The 19,007-nt window shown below is 39.7% G+C and overlaps 1 protein-coding gene across 50 annotated transcripts in view; it reads left to right on the forward strand.

The window, feature by feature from the left end:
- Positions 1-19,007, forward strand: part of THRB (thyroid hormone receptor beta) — a 372,815-nt gene that overhangs the window by 292,439 nt on the left and 61,369 nt on the right. For 38 of the 50 annotated variants that reach the window (XM_026006411.2, XM_072726693.1, XM_026006409.2 and 35 more), the window contains one exon: positions 8,970-9,230. The exons of the other annotated variants lie outside the window; for them this stretch is intronic. In XM_026006411.2, the coding sequence (XP_025862196.1) occupies positions 8,970-9,230 (261 nt within the window). The remainder of the gene's footprint in view (positions 1-8,969; positions 9,231-19,007) is intronic. 50 annotated transcript variants of the gene reach the window in all.

Here is a 19,007-nt window from a genome sequence, read left to right on the forward strand (position 1 = left end):
GCCAGCAGCCTGCCCTCTGGTGACTGGCACACCCGTCCCAGATGATGAGAGTATATTATTATGTCAGAGGGCCTGAAAAGATGGCATTGGGACATCCACAGCCACAGTCTGGTGTCCCATGCGAAGCTCTTCACCAGATACTTGTCTGGGCAGCAAACAACAAGCTACACTTGTCATTTAGGCAAAGTATTTCATGAAATAAAAATGCCACAGCGAAAATGGTGAGTTTACCTAGTCTGAGAGGACTGGGACAAATAGAGTCATCTAGCTTCCCTTTCTGCCATCTCTGTGCACAGAATACATCTAAGGCTGTGCAGCAGCATCTGGTTATGGCCAAACTGTCTTTTGTTGCAGAATGGGGATGCTAACCACTTCTGGCCAACTGGGTCTCATGTAGAGCACGTTATTGCTCAGTGCATAGAAATTCCTAGATAGATGAAAGTCCATGCGTGTTCTGTTTAGCTTGCGGAGTATTTTGGTCTGTCTATATTATGTTCAGTTGTTTCCAAGTAATATATATTCAGGTCCCGTCATGTTAAGGCACTGTGCCTGGAGCTGTGAGAACTGAAAGATGAATAAGTTGATCAGAGTCCAATAGAGGAGGGGAAAGAGTATAGATACCACTGACATAATACAAGGAAAACTTGGTGAGTTCTTGCCTTGCAGAGGAGATAGAGACAAGTATTATCAATATTCAGGAGGGAGATCCAAAGAGGTAGAGCAGTTTGCCCAAAGTTACACAGCTGATAAATGCCAAAGCCAGAATTTGAACCTTGACTGGCAGAGCCCAAATTCTTTTTTTTTTAATAAATTAATTTTTATTGGTGTTCAATTTACCAACATACAGAAAAACACCCAGTGTTCATCCCGTCAAGTGCCCCCCTCAGTGCCCGTCACCCATTCCTCCCCACCCCCCGCCCTCCTCCCCTTACACCACCCCTAGTTCGTTTCCCAGAGTTAGGAGTCTTTATGTTCTGTCTCCCTTCCTGATATTTCCCACACATTTCTTCTCCCTTCCCTTATATTCCCTTTCACTATTATTTATATTCCCCAAATGAATGAGAACATACACTGTTTGTCCTTCTTCTTATGCTATGCTGCCTCTAAAAAGCAAAACAGTTTTCATTTTCTCTTGCAGTTTTAAGAAGATACTACTGGTAGTAGAAAATCTGTGTTGAATTGGTCTTCAAAGTTTTGAGTCCTCTTTATGGCTTAACAGTGGCTTTTAGATAAGAAAATAGGCATAGACAATAGACCCGTGAAAAAATGCTCAACATCATTCAGTATCAGGGAAATACAAGTCAAAACCATAATAAGATACTACCTCACACCAGTCAGAATGACTAAAATTAAGAAGTCAGGGAACAACAGATGTTGGCAAGGATGTGGAGAAAGGGGAATCCTCTTACACTATTGGTGGGAATGCAAGCTGTGCAGCCACTGTGGAAAACAGTATAAAAGTTTCTCAAAAAGTTGAAAATAGAGCTGCGCTATAACCCAGCAATTGCACTACTGGGTATTTTCCCCAAAGATACAAATGTAGTGATCCAAAGGGGTACCTGCACCCCAGTGTTTATAGTGGCAATGTCCACAGTATCCAAACTATGGAAAGAGCCAAGATGTTCTTCGATAGATGAATGGATAAAGATAATGTGGTATACCACTCAGCCATCAAAAAAATGAAACCTTACCGTTTGCAACAAGATATATAGAACTAGAAGGTTTTGTACTAAGCAAAATAAGTCAGCCAGAAAGACAGTTATCATATGATCTCACTCATATGTGGAATTTAAGAAACAAAACCAGAGGATCATAGGGGAAGAAAGGAAAAAAATAAAACAAGATGAAATCAGAAGGGGAGACAAACCACAAGAGACTCTCAGTCATAAGAAATAAACAGGGTCACTGGAGGGGAGGGGGTGGATGGATGGGGTAACTGAGTGATGGGCATTAAGGAGGGCAGTCTTAAAAAAAACAAAAAAGGAGGGCAGTCTTATACAAGACCCAATGTTCATTACATGGCATGAATCACTGACCTCTACCCATAAACTAATAATACATTATATGTTAATTAAGTGCATTTAAATTTAAACTATATAATCAAAAAAGGGGAAAATAGGCAGTAAGTCTGTACCTAGGAAATCATTTTCTCTTTGCAAAGCTACCAGATTATTGGGAGATAATAAATAATTAGGGCATTATGCTAGGCACTGTGTTACCCAAATAAATAAATAAAACATGTATGTAAATGATTAGATCATGAAGTATGGAGTAGCATATGGGCAGAGAGAGATACCTGGAAAGTGTTAATGGAAGTTTGGAGGGTGGATGGATGGTTCAAGAAAGTTTACATAGTGATCTAGGCCTTGAAGGCTGCAAAAGGATGAAATCCCATGAGCAACATTATATTGCCACTTTACGCATGAAAAGAACAGAGGCTTAGAAAGAGGAAATGATTTTCAAAATTAGACCCTTCAGTCACTATGTGGAAGAGTGAGACTGAGATTTGCAACCTTGCCCTCTCCTCTCTCCTCTAAAACAGAGCCTCTTCCAGGGCAGTACAGGGATCCAACCTTACTTTTACTTTTGATTATCTTCTGTGAGAAATGCAACCCTGATAGGTTCTTTAAAAGGGAAAATCCAATCTTCTTGTAAAAGGGGATGTGAGATTGGGTCCTGGTAATTGTTCCTGGTACATCAAGAGGAGGACTTGACGCAAAGTCCTGGGAGGAGCTTCTGCAAAGACACTGTGGTAGGAATGAGCGTCACATGTTAGAAGCCCATACAGCCAAAGGACAGAGAACAAGGGGCTGAGCCACAGGAGAGAGGCTTGGTGGGATGGTTCAGGGATAAATCCCTTGGAGCATTTCAGGCTGCAGTAAGGCCACAAGCCCTCATTCCAATATTGATGGGAAGTCATCAGAAGATTTTAAGCACAGAGAGATAATGTTCTGATGTGTACTTTTAAAGCTCACTCTGGCTGCTCAATGAACGATGGGTGTAGGTGGCTCAGAGTGAAAGCAGGCAGACCAGTTGTGGATATAAATGAGTAATTGAAAATAACAGGATAAAAAACATAGTTGATAAGGAACTTTCAAAGAACTGATAAAATGATAGCTATTAATAGGCTAATGGCTACTCACCAAACTAAGGCAGATAATAATACATCTGTTAACAGCACAAAAGGTATGAAAGAGCAGATGAAGTGCTTCTCTGGACTTCAGGTTTCCTATAAATCAAGCAGTGTATCACTTTAGACTTCGTTGGTTGTTCATGAAGATAAATAAAAGTGTCTAGTTCAGTACTTGGGCTTCAGTACATGCTCAGCCAAACATTAGTCTCCTATTCTATATGACTCCACAAATAAAAATCAGTTGATATGTACATAGCCTGAGAATTATGCAAAGCTAAAACTTCCAGGCTCAAGTAAAAAATTAGAATGGAAATTAAAGACATCATGCTAATAGCCTGAACTATATAGTGATAATTCTACACACTTCCTGGGCTTGCAAAGCACATTGGATATACATCCCCACAATGCAGAGTATGGTTTGGGGTCTCACTGTCTAATATTAATGGCCTTTATTACAAACTAAACACTCTTATAATGAGTGCCATTAAATCCCAGCCCCCTCAACTGACCCTCTCTGACCACTCTGTCATAATCCTATTTCCTTTGCCTTAGTTCTTTTCTAAGGTATCAGCTTGCTTTTGTGTCCTGAAATACTTGAATATTTTCATACAATTCTCTCTTTTTTGATGGACACATTTCTTTCCTATCATATTTAATATAATTTCCAGAGATGGGCTCCATGTAATTATGTTAATGAGATTTAGGTTTGTTTCTTTTTTCAGAATAGCTTTATAGACCAGGGTTGTGTCATTCAAAGCCAAAAGAATTATAATCATCTAACACAAATTCAATCATCTGATTCTAAATTCTTGAGAAATACAGGCCAGCGTGTGTCTAGTTATTTTAGTAGCAGTTCACGTGTTCCTATCTAGTTATTTTCCTTAATTTTACTTGTTATTAATTTGCATCATAACTGACAAATTGGTTGTCTTGATGTCTAGAATATGGAGTATTAAAAGCCAGGTATTAGCTGGGATCCATTGAAGAGCAAAGGATTCACACTTCATGTGAGTAACAAGGTATGATCATTTGTAGAATCCTCCTTTTAAAAAAGATGTATTTTGGGACACCTGGGTGGCTCAGCAGTTGAGTGTCTGCCTTTGGTTCAGGACGTGATCCTGGAGTCTCAGGATCGAGTCCCACTTTGGGCTCCCTGCATGGAGCCTGCTTCTCCCTCTGCCTATGTCTCTGCCTCTCTCTCTGTGTCTCTCATGAAGGAATAAATAAAATCTTTTTTAAAAATAAAAATTCTAAAATTTTAAAAAACGTATTTCTATGACTGCACACTATGTCCAGAACAGCAGACTTTGTAGGTGAATGTTTATTTACACCCATACCCACAATCTACATAACACTCAGTTAATATCTGACATTTTTTTAGAGATTTTATTTATTTATTCATGAGAGACACAGAGAGAGGCAGAGACATAGGCAGAGGAAGAGGCAGGTTCCCTGTGGGGAAGCTGATGCAGAACTCACTTCCAGCACCCCGGGATCACGACCTGGCCCAAAGGCAGATTCTCAACCACTGAGCCACCCAGGCACTCCAATATCTGACATTTTTATTGAAATACAGTTGACACACAATGTTACATTAGTTTCAGGTGTACAACATAGTGATTTGACAGATATGTGTGTTCTGCTCTGCTCACCACAACTATAGCTACTATCTGTCACCATACAATGCTATTGCAACACCATTGACTATATTCCCTATGCTGTACCTTTTTTCCCCGTGACTTATTCATTCCATAACCAGAAGCCTGTATCTCGCCTTCAGCCATCTTACCCAAACCACACCCTCCTCTCTTCTGGTAACCATCAGTTTGCTCTCTGTATTTATGTGTCTCTTTTTTTGTTTGTTCATTCATTTTGTTTTTTAGATTTTACACATAAGTGAAATCATATGGTATTTTTCTTTCTCAGTCTGACTTATTTCACTTAGCATAATGCCCTCTAGGTCCATCTGTGTTACTGCAAATGGCAAGCTCTCATCCCTTTTATGGCTGTGTAATATTCCCCTGTGTGTGTGTGTGTGTGTGTGTGTGTGTGTGTGTGTGTACACCACTTCTTTATTCATTCATCTATCAATGAACACTTAGGCTGCTTCCATATCTTGGCTATTGTAGGTAGTATATTGTCCATATATCTTTTCTAATAAGTGTTTGTGGTTTTTTTTTTTTTAGTAAGTACCCAGTAAGGGAATTACTGGATCATATGATATTTCTATTTTTAATTTTTTGAAGAATCCACAGCTGTTTTCCACAGTGGCTGCACCAATTCATATTCCCACTAGCAGTGCATGAGTGTTACTTTTTCTTTGCATCCTCGCCAACACCTTTTGTTTCTTGTGTTTTTTATTCAGCCATTCTGACAAATGTGAGGTGATATCCCATTGTGGTTTTGATTTGCATTTCCCTGATGAATATGATGTTGAGCATCTTTTCATAATATCTTACTTTTATTTTTTTAAAGATTTATTTATTTATCCATGAAAGGCGCAAAGAGAGAGAGAATCAGAGACATAGGCAGAGGGAGAAGCAGGCTCCATGCAGAGAGCCTGATGCAGGACTCAATCCCAGATCCCGGGCTCACAACCTGAGCCGAAGGCAGATGCTCAACGGCTGAGCCACCCAGGCGCCTTCATATTATCTGACTTTTAAATCTTCATACAGTTGATCCCAAAACATTGATGAATTGTTTAATTCTAAAGTAAATTTACTCTAAGGCTGGGTAACATTAGAGTCTAAGAAGGACACTATACCTTTACCTGAAACCTGCCAGTAATTTGTTTTCCTACCTTCAATTTTCTTAACCCTGTGGATCTCAGTCTCTCTTGGGTATCAGAATCATCTGGAGAACTTAGTAAATATACAAATGCCCTGACCCCATCCCACTTCCATAGGCCTGGTCTTCTGTGTTCTTTAGTAACAGTAGTACTCAGGTAATTGTCAATCACCAAAGTTTGGGAATCACTGACTTAATCTTTTGATATTACAATCTCTCTACAAAGAAATACCTCATTGGTTTGAGTTTGGAGAGAACCAAAGGATACAAGCATTAGACATAGAAATAGCAGGATACCCTTGAAAACCAGTACTGCTAAGCAAAAACATGTGGAGGTAACTTACAGCTCTCACCAACAACAGCATTCTCAATAGGAAGAATTTAAGGAGCTCAGTATAGTGGGTATCTTATCCCTCCTTGGGAATGGAATAGAAATTGAATGTGACTCCCTATTCTTGGAAGGATAAGAATCAAGAATCCTCATTAAATAAAATCCTTTTGAGCTTTCCCATGACCCAGCCAAGACTTCACAGTCCCCAGGTTTCCCAGCAGTGCCCCAACCAATAAACCTGCCAATTAAGCAACTGAATATCATTATCATGAATGGAATTACAGAGGGTAATTACGAGCCTGTAAATGCCTCCTTCATGAATGAAGCCCTTTCCTTAAACCATCTCAACTTCTTTTCTGAGGAAAATGGAAGGCAATCCTATCCCTTGCCTCACCCTAAACATAACCTCCCTTGCTTAGAAGAAATCTCTGCTTTTGTTGGCCCAGGGGACATGCTGAACAAACTTTAATAGGCTGTGCTTTAAGGAGAAATGTCCCCTTGGGTAGAGTCCCTTTCCACAACTCTCATCCAAGCATGACCACTAGTTCCCTTTGCTGGGGAGCATTTACTGTCCATTTTGGCGATACTTCTTAATTTCTTTTCAATCAGGGAAATTAATATCAAACATTAAGAATTTCTGCAGAAAAATCAAATGTTGGAGGCTCTACAAAATAGTGTGATTTTGTAATGTTACTTAAAATGGAGCTTTATAGGATACTATTTACTGAGGATTTAGAAAGTCCCTGAAAATATAGATATCATAGAAACATACATGGGTCAGAAGGCTTTTCATGTCTGTAGAAACCAAATGAATCTCTTTAGACCCAGAACTTACTCTTGCATTCTGTAGCTTTATATTTAGCTCATGAAAACTTCAAAACCTAATGTATAACAAACCTGAAAGGATTCTACATAGATGTGTTTAATTTGAAGTGCAACACAATCTCCCAAGATTTGAATCTGTTGGGGTTTTTTTTAATGGATAGGGAGGATAGGTGCCCATAACTGCACCAGTAGCTAGGTGTGGTTGAGACCAGAGTTTTTGATTCACCATGCAGTGAATAATGCCATATAATCTCTGAAGAGAAAGAACTAGCATAGCCATTTGCATAGGGTGAATTTTGGGGGCTCTTCTCTGAATAAGATCAATTGTTGTATCCCAGAGCTGTCACATTATAGAATTTTTTGGTATGGATTTATTACTTACTGTCCATGTTATTTCAAGCCACAGCATTTCCATTTACTGTGACAAAGAAATCATAGTTGATTATTACTTTGTAGTCATTGTTCACAGTCTCCTCCTGGAGTAGAAGGAGAGTATATGTGTATGAGAATTTCCACATGGTAACCTAAAGACTCATAAGGCAAATTCAACCTTCAAATGACTGAGAATAGATCACACTTTTAGAGAAACCATCCTTAGCCAACACCAACTAAAGACAGTGGTTATTTACAGAGGGTACTGATGGAAACATAAAGCATTTTGAGCCCTTGCATTAAATAACTTAAAATTCATTTTAAATGTTGGAAAGGCAGCTTCAAATTCCCAATACTCTGCACAGATCGGGATGGACTGTCTCTCTAATATGGATATCTTTGCTCTTTTGTTAATTTCAGTAGAAAGGAAAATTCACAACTAAATTATAGTCTTTCAATCACTGTATATGATCACTTTAAAAGTAGAACTCTATTTATATTGTATTTTTCTCATTTTGACAGACAGTAGCCTAAGAATTTCTAGAAATATGGATGACCAGATGGATTATGTTTTTTAATGTATATGCGTATACAAATATATGCATTAGCCTGCTCATTTTTGCTCTCTACCTTATATCCATGTACAGTAAAGATAATTAAGGAAGTAAAGTTTGCCACCAGGGAAGGTTAGTGTAAGAAAGTTTGCATTATATTATTCCACTTTTTCCCATTTTCTAGAGGGTAGATGTGCAAGTCCCCATAAATTAAATAGAAAAAAAACAACACATTATACATGAATAATTCACTGACTATATCTCATCCAAAGAGATTCGGAGCTTCTCATTCTATCATTAGGGCTGCTGATTTGCCCCACAACTAAAGCACTGTTTGCTTTCCTTCACTGGATCTCATTGCCAATTTGGAACTACATTGAAACCATTTACAAATTTCTTTTCGAAGATCCAGTCTCTTTTTGTCAGGAGTAGAAGGTTGTGGGGAGGACTGAGTTGTCACTCCCTGAGGAACCACGTGAGCATGTCCCACTTAAGTAACAGGGTGCCCCTCAGGTCAGCCTGTGATAAAACCCAAGTCAAACAAGGCTGAATCCTGGATGTTTTATGTCCTAAGGATCTGAAAAGTGTTCACGACCAGCCCTGACCCCCAAGACCTCAAACGATCGTCTAAGCAGTAACATAAATTGGTGTAAACTTGCCTTTGGGCCATTGCTGTGGAAGCCCGGCTGGCTGGCGAAAGTACAGCCTCTCCATGGAGGAACTAATGTCTTTCTAGGCACTAAAAATAAGGGGGAATGTGTTGATTACTCCGACAGGCAATCCAACTGTGGTGGCTAAATGCCCAAGGCTGACAAATTCTGCATCTTATCACTGCCGTCAAGTGGAGGTGCATGTGAATACTGTCAGCCCCAAAGAATTGAGAAACAACTTGCCTTCCAAAAACTGCATCTCAACAGAATCTTGACAATGCCAACAGCTCGTCATCTCATGTTTTTCAACCCTCCAGAAAATGGCCTTCCAGCCTGGGACAAACCAAAGCACTGTCCAGACCAAGAACACGACTGGAAGCTAGTAGGAATGTCTGAAGCCTGCCTACATAGGAAGAACCATGCGGAGAGGCGTAGCACGTTGAAAAATGAACAGTCGTCACCACATCTCATTCAGGCCACTTGGACTAGCTCGATATTCCATCTGGACCATGACGATGTGAACGATCAAAGTGTTCCAAGTGCCCAGACCTTCCAAACCGAAGAGAAGAAATGCAAAGGTAACCCAATTTTTGTTAGACCATAATATCAAGTGTTTCGACCAGCAAAAAAAAAAAAAAAGAGAGAGAGAGAGAGAGAGAGAGAGAAAGAAATCTCTATTGTAACTGTGTGCTCAGCTCCGTTTATTGCAATGTATGGTGTCCATGTGTTTTCCCCAACTGTTCCGTTGCAAGATCTCTTTATCCCCATGTCGTCTTTTGAACATAAATAAATGAGTCCCAAAGGAAAGCAGTTAATTTCAATTTCGTGTTGCGTTGGACACTCGGGGAGAAGACATTTTTATTTCTCTAATTAGCAGAAGGGTTGTTGGTTTTGGCTTTAACTCTGTTTTTGAATCTGAGGAGAAACAGACACTGCTCTTGTTCTGTAACTACTTGCTTTGAAACCTGTGTGTGTGCGCGCGCACGCGTGTATGTGCATTTATTTACTTTGAGATCCCAATTGTGCCCGGTAGCTAATGGGATCTCAAAGACTACCTCTAACCCAAATAGACAATTCACATTCAAAAGAAAGGTTTTAAGTTGTTTTCTTTTACTCATTAAATCCTTGTGTCATCTTCCTGAAAGGCAAGATTATGGTGTTAGGAGGTTGTCACCTCGTAAAAAAAGTGTTAAACTGGTCTAAGTTCCTGATTGCATTAGATTTAACTGGTCTTTACCTCAGGTTGCCTCCACCCTGACAGATGTCTTTGTGCTGATCGCTTTATTGTCTTAGGGCTCCCCAAAATGTTTGCTTTGTAAATTCATTTGTGCTTTAAAATGTCCATCTTCATGAAACTCTCCATTCTTTTTCAATTTAGCATGTAGGGAAAAGAAGGTCTTTTTGGTTCTTCTTGAAAGATTTTGACTCTGATAAAGTTTTAAGTTGTGTCTTTGGAAATCTGGCAGTCACTTACCAAGATATATTACTGAAAGTTTGTAAAGACTCCTGTATATGAGCCATGAGAGACTTTTGCATACTGTTCTCACTTGAACGTAAACACGTTTATATTTATCTGTCAGAAAAAGTGCTGGTCCTTTAGCTTTTCTGAAAACATATCAAAAGCTCCTTAGAACTGCCAATTGACCTGAGAAGTTGAGTGTATAGATTGTGTCAGTTGAAAATAGAATTATCTAAAAATAATAAAATAGCATGAGTTCTGATTTGAGTGCAGTCAAAACTATACATGTTTTCTTTGAGATTTGTGTTTGAACTGCCTCTTACCTTTATTATTTGGAAGATTTGAGAAATTGAAAAGATATTTAGAAAAAGAACAAAATAAGTTTTTTTAAAGTGTCCCCATATAAGTATGTTTGTGTGTGTGGTGTATATGTGTGCAAGTTTGTTTGAGATATAATTGAGAGTTAGTCTTAGAATTTGTAACCAGATTGTATCTTCAGATTTTATGAGCTGGCATCAAAACCATGTCAGTCCTTGGTTTATAGTGAAATACCAACATGAAACTGTAGTGTCTTCATGATCTAAAAAACTCACAAACTAAATTTGATTCATTCACAGTTGGTACCCATGTTCATTCATTCATTCATAGGATCTGTCTATGTCTATCATTTACAAGAAATCTTGGCCTTGGGTACCCAGAGTTCCTAATCCTGTATACTTCTCACTTTGTTGTTATACCTTAAAAGCAAAAGGAAACAGTCTCTCTTTGGACCCAAGACCTTGAATGTAGTACAGTAGTTAAAACCACAGGTTTGGGCTAGAATCCTAATCCTTCCACTCTGTCCCTTGAGCAAACTTATGTGACTATTGATGGAATTAAATAAGATAATATATTTAAGCATGCATTTAGCATAGTACCTGTCCTAAGTGGTCTCTACGTAGCAGCTATCATTATAACTGGGATCAGTATAATTAGCTATGCATCATTAAATCACATAAATTCCTGGTGCTGCACTGTGTGTCTGATAAGGAACGGAGAAGGAGATTAGGCCAGGTGAGTGCGAGGTAGGGCATGACATTTGAAGGGGGTGGGGATTAGAGTTGATAATCCATTCTGCATTCATTAAGTTCTCCTTTGCTTAAAGTCAGAGAACTGTTCAATAAGAAAATATAATTAAATTATTATATTAAGGTCCTTTCTCAAGATTCTAGTATTAAAAGAAAAACAACTAAGGAAAACTCTTCAGTAGTTTCTAAGTAACCATCAGGGTTCATCTTGGCATGAATGGATGGCAGTGGCTTGGTTCAACATGAAAATGTCATGGGAAAGCCTAAGTTGTCATGGCCCATGAACCTTATGAACTGAATCTTACTCATTCACAATGGACACCTGTACTTAGTGAGGCACCAGGGAGGCCAGAGAAACAACTCAATTAGTTACTTTTTTCTTTTTCAAGTTGGTTCTTCTCCATCTGCTCTGCCTGTTTGCCACCCGTATAAAATCACTGTGAGGAGAGTTCCATTCTGATGCCCATTTATGCCAGGCATTTACTTCCTGGCTATCTCTGTCCAACCCCTAAGTATGCTTGATATCTCACTCCTGGGCTGCCATACATGCATGCACCCCATAAGTGTTTATTAAGTGCCTACCCTGTGCAGGACAACACCCTTGATGTCTAGCATGAAGCAATAGCATTAAGGCCAAAAGTACATCCAACTAGTCCCATTTCAAGGACCCCAATTGAATTGATAAGAACCAAATAGCCCTGAAGGATACAAAAAGTTAAGGATCTGCAGTGCAAGAACCAAAAGAACAAATTGCTTTCTCAAAGTTCCACAGTGAGCCCATCTGTCAGGTCAGTCATCTAGCCGATCAGCACACCTCGAAGTGTGGTTTGTGGTTGGGGACCCTCCTACTAATTGCTATTATTCCTCTCTATTCTTTAAAAGATTTTATTTATTTATTTGACGGAGAGTGAGAGAACACAAGCAGGGGAAGTGGCAGGCAGAGGGAAAGAGAGAAGCAGGCTCCCCACAGAGCAGGGAGCCTGATAGGGGACTTGATCCCAGGACCCTGGGATCATGACCTGAGCCAAAGGCAGATGCTTAACCTACTGAGCCACCCAGATGCTCTGTTCCTCTTTATTGATGCAAATACAGAAACTAAGAGTAAGCTTTAGAAACTTTTATAGCAATTTGTCATTAACCACTGACATTCCCATGCATGATCAGTGGGCTCACCTCACTGAACAGGGTCTGGACCAGTCGAGAGTTGTCCAACTTGCCTGGTCAGTAATGCATGGCCAGAGCTATAAAAAAGTCTCATGCAAAAGAACCATGTACTACACTATAATGGACCAGATATGTTTTTAAATGGTCCTTCAGTTCAAATAATTTGAGAATCACTGATGTATGCTTTATAGAATTATTGTTTTCCTTCTGGCTTATTTTTGATACAAATTTCATGTTTTGTTTTTCAATCTGGGTCTGAAGACAGCTTTCATTTTAATCTGCATATACCTATATTTCTGTCTGCTATGGTCATTCTAAGGAAATTAACTGGGAGCACATTTATCTGGAATGAGAGCTCTGGAGACCTGACATTCTGCTGTAGAACCCATAATTCCAGTCTGCTCGAGTTCTAGAGGCTGTTTCCAACCAGCATCAAATGACCCCAAGCCACTCTCCTATCTCTACACTACACCTCCCTGGAGTTTTTGTCACAATTTGAACTGATTGCTCAGGCACAAGGACCACATCCTACCTGCCCACCTCCTTCTCTCCCAGAGTCTGGGATGATGTATTTGGTGGTCTTTGAAGTGCACCAGCCAGTGGCACTAGCCTCATCGGGAGCTTGTTAGAAATGCAGAATCTCAGGCCTCACCTCAGACTGCTGAACTGGAAGCTTTGAAAAGTGGATCAAAATCTGTGTTTTTTAACCAGCCCACAGGAGGATTCTTAAAAACCTGAGTATCAGAAAATGCCTGAGAATGCACTTAAGCTCTTAGTGTAGGAAAGGGCCTGCCACCTAGTGGACGCTCAGGGAATGTGCATTTTTCTTCCCTTCCTTGATTGCACCTGGAGAGTCCCCTAAGTCGCTGTTCTTGGCTGGGCTTCCTTTAGGCCTGGTTTATCTTAATTGCCAACTGGATGTTCTATTTAATCACTCGGCTTGGTAACACATCCCTCTGGGACTTGAGCCCTTCAGAGAATCCCACTTTGTTTGGCTGGGGCCCTGATCCTCCTCTAAGTACTTAGAAGAGTTCTTCATGCAGATCTCTCATGCCTTCCTGAACTTCTCTTTGGAACCACAGGGTCCCACCAGTTCCACAAGGATGGGTCCTAGTTAGATGTATGCACCCCTGTACCTGGATCTAACAGGGTCTGGACCCAGACTCCATACTTGGATGTTTGTGCTCAATGTCAATCAGGGACCTTCTGATAGGCTGGAACCTAGTAGGAGAAAAAAACACAGGGACTGACCCATCTCCCTGGTTTGCATCAGAAAAAGATGGGCAGCAATCTAGTGATCTCACTGAATTTTCTCTGTAGATCAGTTCTATGTTTAATAGCAAGAGAACCGAGTCTTATATCCGAGGAAGGCAACGAGAAAAAAAGTCTAAATAATTTTACTAAAGTTACTTTCTCGCATTGTAAAAGCCTTCCATGTTCATGTACAAAATGGAAAATTTCCCGAAAGTTCAACAAAAAAAATTTTTAGAAATCATTTGTATTTCCATCATCCAAAGATAAGCAGTGTTAAAATCTTTACACTATTTCAGTCTTTTTTCTGTATGTATCTATTTTTTACAAACTTGGGATCATACTAGACGGACGTACCATTTTTTAACCAGCTTTTAATGCTTAATGACATATCATGAACATTTTCCTTTGTCATTAAGTATTCCTCTAAATCCTGACTTTTATTAGCTATAAATTATACTTGCTTATAGATATACCATAATTTATTAAGGCCAGTCCTCAAGATTTAGACAAGTTAAAGTAATTTTTAAAACAGTATCTTATGTCAGTAAAGGGGCAGACTATTAACTCATGCTCTTCATAAGGAGGAAAAAATGAATCAAATCAATGATGACAATTTTAAATGATATATAATTCTCATTTACCAAAATAACAAAGTGTTCTAAAAATGAGAGATGTAAAGCCAAGTCATTGTATGCATTATAATCCTTCAAGTTAGACATTCGCATTTTCAACGGGTGATTGCTATCTTTGTCCTTAAGTAAAATACAAGGACATCTTCAGGTAAATGAGTATTTTAGAAGATGGAGAATTAAAAAGCTTGAGCCCTTCCACTAGTACCACCATCTGCTCCATCCATCTCAGCTCTCCACTCTGCCCCTACTCGCTATACATCAGGATGTGAGGTCCCAGCTGAGAGCGCCAGTGTGATTCATATACCTCAAGGGCACTCTTGGAATGTTAGCCATCAACATGAAAATAAGTGCTCTCCACTAGCTTCTGGTATCTGCAAGAGAGCTGTGAGATTTGATACTTCAAAGGCAGGAAAGAGCACCCCATAAGTAGAACAGGACAGAAAGAAATAGAGGGCAAGAAATGAAAGAAAAGCAATCAGCTGAAGTGGAAAGGAGGAAAACACTGGAAACAGGGCAATGGCAAAGGAGGCAAACATCAGAAAGTCAAGGCTCCTTTATCCAACTTCAGTTTTCACTGAGATGCAGCATGGAGCAGTAGATGGACCACAGGCTTTCCAAGGCCAATTTGGCAATGTCTATCACAACAGTAAATGAAGATATGCTTTGACCCAGCCGTCCTGCTTACAATATTCTGTTCCATAGAAATACCCACAGGAACGAAGATCCGTGTTCACCTGTTTTCTTTGCACCTTTGTTTTTGTTACTGAAAACATAAAAACACTCCAAAAATCCATCCATAGAAGAATGTTCAGATAAACGACAGCATATCTAAAGTATCCACTAGAAAAATAAACAGGTTCTTAAAAAATAAACACCTCTTAAAAAGAGGTGCTTTTAGGGATGCCTGGGTGTCTCAGCGGTCAACTCAGGTCATGATCCTGGGGTCTTGGGATCAAGTCCTGCATCAGGCTCCCTGTGAGGAGCCTGCTTCTCTCTCTGCCTATGTCTCTACCTATCTTATGTGTGTGTGTGTCTCTCATGAGTAAATAAATAAAATCTTAAAAAAAAAAAGGCACTTTTAGGAATATAAAATAGAGAAGCCTCCAGGCATTAAGTACAGTGGGCTTCCACTTGCAGTTTCGAAAGTCTGTATCACTGCGTGTGCACAAATGTGCATAGACCAGAGGCCCTGGGTACACGTCAATCCATGACACTAGGTAGCTCAAAAATGAAAGAGCAGAGCAAAGGAGGAGATGCTAACTCTAACTCCAAATACAACTGCATGCAAGATTTTTTTTACAATAAGAATGCATTAATGAATACCCTGTGCAGTTTTCTTTAAAAGTTAAGTTCATATGCTTTATAGTCAGACATACTTAGGTGGCCTCCTTGCTCTTAAATATACCAACTCAGGGCAGATCTTTTTTTAACCTCTCTGACCCTCTGTCCCCTTAATTTTAAATGGGGTCATGCTATCTGGCTTTCATCGTAAAGATGAAAGCTAACGTGTGTAAAGCACCCAGCATAGTGCCTGCCACTTAGTAGAGATGACAAGATAACTGTTTTGGGGATAGAAATATTCTCTTAGCCTCAGGCTCTGCTTCTCCGTGTTTGCTGCCCTTCCTGGCCTTGAAATACATTCACAACCATATAAACATAAAGAGAAGCAAAACCAAGCATCTACTACACACGCAGCTGTAGTAGAGGCATAAACAATGGAAAGAAGAGTCCATAGAAACAACCAAGATAATTTTCAAACCCTTTCGATAATTAAAAATGTAAATAAGAAACCAAGAAAAGTATGAAGAAGCTGAACTGGAATTCAAACTCTGGCAGTCCAGCTCCAACACTAGAGCTCTGTATTATTATACTTTCTTTTTTTAAGATTATATTTATTTATTCATGGGAGACACAGAGAGAGAGAGGCAGAGACATAGGCAGAAGGAAAAGCAGGGGGAGCCTAATGCAGGACTCGATCCCTCAACCACTGAGCGTCCCTATCATTATACTTTCTTATGACACAAAAAGGCAAGGGAATTCAGGCACCCCATGGAAGGAATCTAAGGCACAGGGAAAGCACTGGTCTACAACATAGAAGAAGGTGCAATGCAGTCAGACCTGGTGTGACAGGAGGCGTGGTCTTCAGCACCTACCTAGTCATAAGGTTCAAGGTCAAATTCTGGTGCTGCGCTAACAGCCCCCCAGCTTTGAGCAAGTCTCTTAGCCTGTCTGAGCCTCAGTTTCCTCATCTGTAAAATGGGAATCCTCTCTCACTGAATTGTGGAATTCTGTGTGTGTTATTTTTACAATGAAGCTTTGAAAGAAGGGAAGCAGATTGGATGTTAGGGTTATAGAAGGCCCATGTGAAAATAACCACTAAGTAGATAATGACAGGATTGACGTTTCTAAAGCTCAGAATATAAATAAATAAATAAATAAATAAATAAATAAATAAATAAGCAAGCAAGCAAGCTCAGAATATTACAGATGCAAGGGGAATAAATACAGCAACCAAATACCTTGATACTTCCAACAGGTAGTTTTCAGACAAAATAAGGTACGATGTGGGTGGTTAACCTGTAGAATTTGGCAATGAAGTTGAAAGGTACTGTTGGGAGAGTCAGCCTTACAGAGATATCAGAAGTAACCACTGGAATTCAAAGCCTTTCCTTTCCTCAGACATTCCCCACAGGTTGTCATGAATTCTCTGTGGCCTTTTAAAATGCAAACCTCCTAGCTGGATATCTTATCAAGTCACTAGTGTCTCCAAGTGGATGGATTGGGTCAGATTCCTTTCTCCCTTGACAAGGTCCTGTAATGCCAATAGAAGAAATGGACTGGAAGGAGCCATGAAGGGGTGAGAATAGCAAGGAATGGATGAGAGAGAGAGAGAGAAAATAAGGAGCAGGACTGCCACATGCCACTGTGCATGCTGTCAGTTGTGTGCTGGGCAGTAGGAGCAGCATTAACCCACCGTGAAGTCTGTGACACAGTGCTCTAAAGACAAATGTCACCTTGCCAAGAAAGACTACTGAACACAGAGGTTCCAGCCAAATTTGGATAATGTGTGAATGACATGTTGATCTGGGGCTACGGAGACATTCCAAGATTGTTAACACTGTAATATATAAATGAAATCTTGCTAAAATAGTAGAATTTAAATGTTCTCACCAAAGATATATATATGTATGTATACATTATATATATTTATATATATACAATATTATATACATTTACATACAATTGTAGATATAAAATACCTGAGGTAATGGATGTGCTAATTACTCAGAGGGAAGAAATCCTGTCACAGTGTATGTGTACATCAAATCACCACAATGTACACTTTAGATGTCTTACAATTTTATTTGTCAGATATACCTCAATAAAGCAGGAAGGGGGATCCCTGGGTGGCTCAGCGGTTTTGCGCCTGCCTTTGGCCCAGGGCGCGATCCTGGAGTCCCGGGATCGAGTCCCGCATTGGGCTCCCAGCATGGAGCCTGCTTCTTCCTCTGCCTGTGTCTCTGCCTCTCTCTCTCTCTCTCTCTCTATGTCTACCATAAATAAATAAAAGTAAATCTTTAAAAATAAAATAAAATAAAGCTGGAGGAAGGGGGGAAGTACTTCAAGAATTCTCAAATTACATAGGTGGCCTCCTGCATTAAATCTTAGGAATGCTCAGAGGAATAAGTTTATTATGGAGCATGGGGAATATTAAGAATAGTACTTGGTAGGAACATAGGGAATATTGAGAATAGAAGACCATGGTTTGGTAGGAACATAGGGAATATTGAGAATAGAAGACCATGGTTTGGCTCTTAAGTCTGACATTTACCAAGTATTTAACCTTGGATAAATCACTAATTCTCTCCAGCAAAGAATGTATTCAGAGATTAATTGTCCATAAAGAAACCAAGGATATTAATCTACAACTCCATTTTAAAGTACCTCTCTAATACGATAACCATATTTCCCCCTTGTGGGGAAAACAGGACAAAATATATTAAGTTAGAACTGATCCCCAAAACCTAAACTGTGATTATCAGGAAAACATAGCAACTCACAGATAAATTGGGCAATCGGTTACTTTCCACCATCTCTTTCAGTGGTCTTATCTCTCTTGTTGGACAGCTTCCCCCAGGAACAGAAGACTTCAGACTAGGCAGACACCCATTCTCAATGCCCCAGTAAGTCGGGGCTTCTAGAACCCCTGTCAGCTTCTGGAAACATACACATGCTCCATAATAAACTTATTCCTCTGAAAGTGTTGGTGACCAGTATATCCTTACCTCTCCAGGACAGAGGCTTTGGGTTTGAGTACCTCTGGAGGTACAGGGACTGCATACCAAGGGTAAGCCTGCATAATAGTGACACTGCAGACAAAATAGGCAAGTATCCTGAGAAGCCATTTCACCTGTATGTATGACCTATATTGACACAGGGATGGCTTCTCTCTGTTGTTAGACTACTCTGTAGCTGATGCTAATATGAACTATTTTTAGAGATCAATTTTCCATGTCCTGGGACAATTCAGCCATTTTGATTTGAACTGAAATAAATATGATCCCACTTCTCTATCCACACTGCAAAGATACCAGAAATCCAAAATCAACTGAGCTTTGGAAATAAGAGTCAGAAATCCTCCATGGCCCAAAGCCATCCTCCATGGCATTGACCTGAAACAGAATTATTATCTTTGGCGAATCTCTATCTCCATGATATTTGCCAGAATTGACTTATACAAGAGACTTGACTTTACTAACTTTACTGCTTCTTAAAACA

The sequence above is a fragment of the Vulpes vulpes genome, chromosome 11 (genome assembly GCF_048418805.1).
Source record: "Vulpes vulpes isolate BD-2025 chromosome 11, VulVul3, whole genome shotgun sequence".
In the NCBI taxonomy this organism is placed as follows: domain Eukaryota; kingdom Metazoa; phylum Chordata; class Mammalia; order Carnivora; family Canidae; genus Vulpes; species Vulpes vulpes.